General features: G+C 40.2%; 1 protein-coding gene across 4 annotated transcripts in view; it reads left to right on the plus strand.

The window, feature by feature from the left end:
• The window catches only part of STON2 (stonin 2), a 187,042-nt gene extending 179,052 nt beyond the window's left edge, over positions 1-7,990 (plus strand). For all 4 annotated transcript variants that reach the window (XM_053602425.1, XM_053602428.1, XM_053602427.1 and 1 more), the window contains 2 exons: positions 380-582; positions 2,344-7,990. In XM_053602425.1, the coding sequence (XP_053458400.1) occupies positions 380-582; positions 2,344-2,427 (287 nt within the window). In that variant the 3' untranslated portion in view covers positions 2,428-7,990. The remainder of the gene's footprint in view (positions 1-379; positions 583-2,343) is intronic.
• Positions 7,991-8,558: the final 568 nt, after the last annotated feature.

Consider the following 8,558-nt stretch of genomic DNA (forward strand, 5'->3'; position numbering starts at 1 on the left):
AGTTTTTCTATTTTTAGTAGAGTTAGGGTCTCAGTCTTGTTCAGGCTGGTCTTGAACTCCTGAGCTCCTACCCCTGTTTCTTAGTATTTGTGCTGTGTTCACCTATCACTCTGATCTAAGCAGGTGGAATGACCCCTGTTTCTCAGGCCTTGGGTTTTATTGCTAGGATACTGGGCTGCTGTACTCAGATGGTGTCATATCAAAGGGTCTGAGGCACACAGAGTGTGATTTTTGCCCAGACACGTCCTCTTGCTCAGGTTGGGACCCTCTGAGGGACTTCCAGGTGTTGAGGCTGCAGGCCTCCTTTGTTACTGAGGTGGCTTCTCTGTCTGCTTCCTGCTGCCAAAGAACCTGATCTCCGAATTGTCTTTTTTCATAGCTTCTGGTCACCCACACTGTTTCTTTTGCCACCTTGAACTTGGCTCTGACCAGGAAGTGCCTTCCAGATTTGCCAACCATGTGAATGTCGAGTTCAGCATGCCCACAACTTCTGCCTCCAAAGCTGCTGTAAGATCCATCTCCGTGGAAGACAAGACTGACATCAGGAAGTGGGTCAATTATTCTGCACACTACAGCTACCAGGTAGCCTTAAGAGGTGTTCACCCACCCCCCGCTTACCCTTTTTAGCAGTGCTTACCATGGTTGCCAGGTAGTCTCTTCTACCTTAGAGGAAGTTTACTGTACCCAGCTGTGGATGAGTCTGCTTTGATTTAAACGAACAGTCTGTCTTGTAGCCAAAAGAAAGGTTGAAAAAAATAATAATAATAAAGAGGAGAACACAATGTCTTTCTTTCATCATCATCATCAACAACAAAAAGAGAATGGGGTGGGGGTTTTTACTCATTTGTAATAAAATTCATATTGCAGAGTAGTAAACTTGGAAGTATAGGGGGACCATTAAGCAAAGTGTTAACCCAAAGCATGTATTTCAGCTACAGAGCCAGACACTGTGACCTGGACAAGCACTGGACTGCTATAGGACAAAACTAAAAAAGCCAAGGAAATTTCTGTAACAGATCAGGGCTATGGAGGCATACTCAGAGTTGGAATTTTCTGACATAAATAGAAAACAGTAACATCCTGAAGAGTTAGACTTCCAGAGTAGATTAAATGCTAAAGATTTGAAGAGCAGGTTTATTGAAAAAGGATTTTACAAAGTGTTTTAATAATGTTCTATTCATACTTAATGTCCTTAGATTTATAGGATGAGTTATTGTTCCCTATAAATGTTTCCTTAGTTGCGTGAACTGAAACATTTAACTACCAAAAAGAACAAATACTCCATCTTGTGGCCAGGGAAAAAATGGCACTTCTCTCAACCCTGTTCTGTATTGAACTGTTACTTTGAAGTCAAGCATCAGAAATATCCAAAGTGGTGGTAAGAGGAGCACCCTCAATTGTGAAATTCCTGAGCTCAGAAGATTCCCTGCCTAACTTATCAAAGACCAGTTAAGATGTAGATTAACTGATTACTTCCCTTGTAATTGCAGCTACAGTATTTTGCAGAAAATGTGGTAGAACTGTCAACAACTCCAGTCATGTTTGGAGATTTTTTTAAAGGAGATTAAAGTATTGGGATGTAAACAGTCAGTTACAGAGGAATTCATTCATTTGATAATCCTTTGTCAATTGCCTACTGTATTCCTACATTACTGCATAAAATATTGAATAAGATCCTATTCCTGACCACGGAGCCTGTGGTATAGTGGAGCAAGACAGTGTACAAATACTCGCAGGGAGAAGCACCTGACTCTACTTAATGAGTTAAAAATAGCCTCAAAGGGGCGTCGCCTGTGGCTGATTGAGTAGGGTGATGGCCCCACATACAAAGGGCGGTGGGTTCAAACCCAGCCCGGCCAAACTGCAACAAAAAAAAATAGGTTGTGGTGGGTGCCAGTAGTCCTAGCTGCTTGAGAGGCTGAGGCAAGAGAATCGCCTAAGCCCAGGAGGTTGCTATGAGCTGTTGACGCCATGGCACTTTACAGCGGGCAATAAAGTGAGACTCTGTCTTAAAAAAAAAAAGAAAGAGAAAGAAAAAAAAAAAAGAAAGAAAGAAAATAGCCTCAAAAAAGGGGTGACCTTTGACCACCTTGCAAAGCAAAGAATTCGAATTTTCCAGGTGGCCAGTGTGGGAGAGGGTATTCCAGACCGAGTGAAGAGTGTGTGCAAAGGGAGTCACGATAAACTCAGTCAATAGCTCCAATGTGGTGAAAGTCCAAAACATTAGCAAAACTTCAAGGAATCTCAAGAGAACCTACTGAGGAATTCTGTTTTGGTTCATTTTCTCGTGTTCATGCTTTTCTCTTCTTTTTGATATTTATCTCCAACTTCTCTTCTTGGCAGGTGGAAATTGAGCAAAAAAAAAGTTTGAAGCCAGACTTTGAAGGAGATGAAATGGAAAACCCCAAGGAGTGTGGAGTACAGTGACAAAACCCAACAGCAAAGAACCCTGACTCCAGAGTCATGACAGGGTGTCGTCTCGCCTGCTGTTGGGAACAGTGTGTCAGACCTTCCTGTTCACAGTTACGTGCGTTTTAACAGGAAATCCTGAGGTGGTTGCTTTGGAGGGGCCCTTTGACTCTGCTCACACCTGAAGCACGTGGTTTACCTGACTTCTGGGGCTGACAGTATAGTTAAGCTTCCTTGTCTTTCTCTGCTTATCTTACCAGTCAAAACTGGTACGTGGTTTGTTTTGACAGGAGAGAAGCTCCCACATCAGTGTTGACATGATGTCCTTGTGATAGTCATCTGTCACTCACATGAGTTTCTAGAAAAGACAGTCTTGAGAAGTTAAGTAAGAATCTATCTCTTTTGCTTTCTCTAGAAAAGGTTCAGAAAAGGTGCAAAATAAATTTCTTCCTTGGATCTGCTAGACCTTTTGCAGGTCTCTCTGTTCTTTGATTATTAACACTATGCAGCAGAAGTTTTTGACACGTTTTCCTCCTGGCTCTAGATTATTTAGATTGAAACACTTTTTCCATCTTTCTAAGGTTGGTTTCAGTCCCATGATTTGCTATCCTGAGTTATAATAGACAATGGAAATAGACCCAATAGGATACTTTTTTATTCTGTGAATAGACTTACATTCATCAAAAGGGCAACTATTAAAGAAAGACACAAGACTAAGCTTATTTTTCTTCATTCTGGGGAAAAGAGACATTAAGTGTAAGATTATATTCACTTCAGAAGATAGCTTCAATCTCAGTGAATACCTAAATTTCATACTGAAAAAGACAGGCTACTGGCGGCGCCTGTGGCTTAAAGGAGTAGGGCACTGGCCCCATATGCGGAGGTGGCGGGTTCAAACCCAGCCCAGGCCAAAAAAACCCGCCAAAAAAAAAAAAAAAAAAGACAGGCTACTTCTGATTCCTGAAACAACTGTAGGCATATATTACCTCAAGCATTTGTAAAGGTCATTTGGGAGTTCTTTTTATACCTCATAATCAATAGACGATTGTATGTCTCTTTAACCCAAACTTTATGTAGGAAATTTAAGCTGAAAAGATAATTTTAAAAGCTATTCTAAAATTAAGCTTGAATGAGCTTCCCCCAAAATCCAGAATTTAATAATCATAGTGTTGTAATAGATCAAAAAGATCTCTCTAGGGTAGAGAGGGGGGAAAACCATATTTTTCTAACATTGGGTATATTAAAATCCTGAGTTCAAAGGTCAGAGCACTCCTTGTCCTCCTTCTGTTTCTGGGACAGTCATCATCTCCTTCATCTATCCTTGCTCTCTTCTGCCCTTATTTATACCATGATGTTTTCTCCAGTGAAGAATAGAGTGAGGGGACAGGAAGCATACATCACATTTGCTGATGATGCAGAAATAGACAGCAGTATCTCCAGTTTGGGGGGCTGATAGATTCAAGATTAATTTATTTATTAAATGAACAGTCATTGAATACTAACTATGTACTGACACTAGCATATAGAAACCATTACAGTGTTCTGAAATAATCTGAATATAAGACTGAAACTAAAAGAATGAGATTGAATGAGCATTAATGAGAAACCCTGTTATGGGATTTTAAAATGCAACCCTCAGAGTAGAGTGGAGTGTGTATGTTGATGGGAAGGATATTGGAAAAACCAGGTTTCACAGTAGTTTACATAGAAATGTTTTCTTAGGGAAATGGGAGTTCAGTTTTAAATTAACAATACATTGTGGCTATTCACAAAGCTAATGCACTCAACCTCTGTTAAAAGTTCAGGGATGCCGTGAAGGTCTGTCTACATCTAGATGGAGGGTTGGGTACCATATTTTAAGATAAATTAATAAATTAATCAACTAATAATTGATTGTGTGCACAGGCAGGTGACCAGGGTGTGACCCTTCATGTTGTGAAGGGTCTGACTGTTTAGGGAACAAGGTAATGGCTTTTGTAAAGAAAGAAAGTATTGCGGGAAGCGGGTGCAGACAAGGAGGAATGATGTGCCAGCTGCCTCGAAATTTCTGTTGAGCTGTAAAATGGAAGGGGAATTAGACTTCTTTGTGACTTCAAAGGGCAAAATATGAACAAAGAGGAACTTTACAGATGACAGATGATGCTTCGATATAAGAATTTTCCAGCAAGTGTTCTAATGAGGAATAGACTCACAGTAAAATTTCATATTGGTGCAAATGTCTGAGGTTTAAAATAACCACCTACCTTGGGTGCTATGAAAGGGACATTGGATTTGGTCTAGATGACCACCGGGATCCCTTCTAGATGTAAGTTTAATCTCAATAAGGTTCTATGAGTCAGTTGTCTTTTCCTTCAGATATGGTATTTCATGCTCTGTGAAATATAGTGCAGTCCCTTTGAGGTCTTCGGCAAGGGATTCCAAGGCATATACTGCCCCCCTCCATGTACTAAGGTATTTGAGATTCCTTATAGAACAACCGAGTGGGTTGGGGAATTCTCAAAGTGAATTGAGATCATCCCAGCACCTTCTTTACTTATTCAAGCCTAGCATCCTGTCAAGATCTCTGCCTCATCTGTTGGTGTCACATGTGTTTGTGAGATCTTATTTTTCCTCTCTTGGTTAATTCTCATTGCCTTCATGCTTTTACCTGGACTTTTTTTTTCTTTAATAGAGATGAGAGTTATGTTACTTGAGCTGGTCTCAAACTTCTGACCTCCAACAGTCCTCCTACCTTGGCCACTCAAAATGCTGGGATTACAGGCATGAGCCACAATGCCAGCTGGGATTTTTTTTTTTTTAACTCAAGAATTGAGAAAATCCCACATAAGTTATCTACATTTAGCAAGCAAATTATTATTATTATTTTTTTTTTTGGCTGGGGCTGGGTTTGAACCCACCACCTCCGGCATATGGGACCGGCGCCCTACTCCTTGAGCCACAGGCGCCGCCCTAGCAAGCAAATTATTAACTTTTTAAAAATCTACTACCTTGAGGCTCGGCGCCTGCCACATACACCAGAGCTGGCGAGTTCAAACCCAGCCCTGGCCTGCCAAACAACAATGACAACCACAACCAAAAAATAGCCAGGCATTGTGGCAGGTGCCTGTAGTCCCAGGTACTTGGGAGGCTGAGGCAAAAGGATTGCTTAAGCCCAGGAGTTTGAGGTTGCTGTGAGCTGTGATGCACTCTACCAAGAACAACATAGTGATACTCTATTCTGTCTCACAAAAAAAGAAAAACTACTAGCTTGATTCCGTCAAATTTGTTTTACCTCTACTGTTGTTAGGAAACTGACAATAGATCACACTTACAGGTTTGGGGTTTTGAGACACACTGTGTTATGGTCCATTGTTTCACTTCCAAGAAACACAGTGGACAAGGCCCTTTCTGATTCACTTGGGCAGGTTTCAACTTGCTCAGCTTACAGCCATTGCTGGGAAAGCGGCATTTGTTTTCTGTCCGCACGGATTTTACGTTTCTTGATTTTTGCATATCTCAAACCTTTCCTAATGACCCACATACTGTGTATTTTTGGACCTACTGTTTTACCAAGTCTGAATAACATACGTAGAAATAACCTGCATAGAACCCACAGACGGGCAAATAACCTTTTTGTGTGCTGATTCTCTGCCATCCTAGACCTTGGTTTCTACTTTATAAAAATTTTTTTTGTGGTCACAAATTCTTTTTTTTTTTTTTTTTTTTTTTTTTGTGGAGACAGAGTCTCATTTTATGGCCCTCAGTAGAGTGCTGTGGCCTCACACGGCTCACAGCAACCTCCAACTCCTGGGCTTAAGCGATTCTCTTGCCTCAGCCTCCCAAGCAGCTGGGACTACAGGCGCCCGCCACAACGCACGGCTATTTTTTGGTTGCAGTTTGGCTGGGGCCGGGTTTGAACCCACCACCCTCAGTATATGGGGCCGGCACCTTACCGACTGAGCCACAGGCACCGCCCCACAAATAATTCTTGTCTGTTACCAATAATGTGAAAATATTAAAAGTGAATTCATTTTACCAATAAGCACATAGTATTACTATTAGAACATAAATTAGATGTCATATGATGTCAAGAACTGTGCTTTCTTTTGAGTCTAGGACTTGCTTTTCAATTTTACAGTAAAAGGATAAGAAATGTGCCACCATTCTCTGTCAAACAAGAAAACTCAAGGCACTTTGTGGGGGGACCATTAAACCTCTTTTGCCTGTTTATGTAGACACAGTACTAATTATTCCAAAAGTTTACAATTCATATTAACTATTTGGACAGTTTTGTTCTTTTTTTTTTTTTTTTTCTATGTAGTTTTCCTACTCTTTCATGCATTATTGGTAGGGCTCATAACCCTTGAAAACTTTTTTTTTTTTTAATTTAAAATATTAATTGAAATAAAATTAATTTCTACTCAAATCCAGTGGTTTGGAGCAAGAATTTATTTCCCTAGAATCTCATGTTTCCAAGAAATATGGTCCATAGACGAGGCAAGGAGTATCTTATTCTGTTTCTAGTACCCAGCACAAAGCTTAGAATATAATAGGGTTCAGCCACCTTAAATCCTTGCTGATAGGGCAAACATATATTTAAGAAATAAAGGAAAATTACTCAGATGTTCAGTAAAGGTTTGCTAGAAGAATATTGACCCTGAGACTCTAAGACAACTTAACCCTTATTTATCATCAAATACTCATGTCAAAGCAAGCAAACATGCTTTTATTTCCTAGAGGACTTAAATAATTTTGCTTTCCTCATATTCCTGCCTCCAGAATCAGCTAATAATATCTGTCAGCACTCAAGACACTTAAGTGTGCTGCTGAATTTAAGCCACAGTATACTCGATTCACACTGAAAAACATTTCTTTGACCAAAGGCACAGTGGTATAGATGCTGCCCATAGTCAAGATTATTGGTTCAGTTTTGTTCCTACAAGTCAGACGGATCCAGGAGCCCCAACTTTGTCTATCTGAATAGTCAGCAGGAGAAAAAACATTTGATAGAAAGCACAGCTGGTCTTGGGGTGTTAGGTCTTTGTTTTTCCCAATATTAACCACTGACCAGTGTTAACTATGTGCTTATTTTATCACCATAGTTAGATGGAGGTCTGAAATAGTTAAGGCAGAAACTGATGAGATGAAATCACAATTTCAGAGTGATTTAGAGTTCCTAAGTTTAGTGCTGGGAAAGCAGAGAATTAACTGAATTTTTCTTAAAAGCTCTAGGAATATTAAATTGGTATTAGTAGGAAGCACCACCATCAGCCTACTTTTAGAAGGGAAGGATAACTAATTCTTCTAAGAATGATGATTGTAAGTTAATTCCAAGCATATGTAGGTAAAGTTTGGGTCATGCTAAGGATGCAATTTAACAAGAATGTCAAACAAAATTGATAAAATTAAGTCCATAAAAAAGTATGATCTGGTGAATGAATGATCTCTAACACTTCACTACCATGTCCATCCAAATCACAACTCTTCACACAAACTTAGGGCACTCTCACCAAGTTTCTAAGATCTTTTCTAAACATTACCAATGTCAAAGTGCCAGTTCTCTACAAATCATTCTTTCTTCTTCTTTTTTTTTTTTTTTTTTGAGACAGAACCTCGGTAGAGTGCTGTGATGTCACAGCTCACAACAACCTCAACTTTTGGGCTTAAGCGAATCTCTTGCCTCAGCCTCCCAAGTAGCTGGGACTACTATAGCCACCCTACACAGGGCCTGGCTATTTTTTTAGAGACAAGGTCTTGCTCTGGCTCTGGCTCCGGCTCCGGCTCTGGCTCTGGCTCAGGCTGGTCTTAAACTCATGAGCTCAGGCAGTCCACCTTCCTTGGCCTCCCAGAGTGCTACAGATTATAGGAATGAACTACCGCACCTGGCCTCAAATCACCATTTCTTACTTAGGTTCTTGTAAATGAGACCGGCATTAGATATCATGACTGAGGTATATGTATTTAAGGAATTAAAAGTGAAGGAATGTAATATAACCATAAATGTAAACAAATGTATACGTTAGTAATATTTTCCCATGTATTGACTAAAATAAGAATGTGGAATTTTTACATTTCTTTCGTGTGCCTTAGCAAATCTGCTGGAGAAAGAAAGCCCTTTGTGGGCGGCGTCTGTGGCTCAAAGGGGTAGGGTACCGGCCCCATATGCTGGA

This window comes from Nycticebus coucang, chromosome 9 (genome assembly GCF_027406575.1).
Source record: "Nycticebus coucang isolate mNycCou1 chromosome 9, mNycCou1.pri, whole genome shotgun sequence".
NCBI classification, from domain to species: Eukaryota; Metazoa; Chordata; class Mammalia; order Primates; family Lorisidae; genus Nycticebus; species Nycticebus coucang.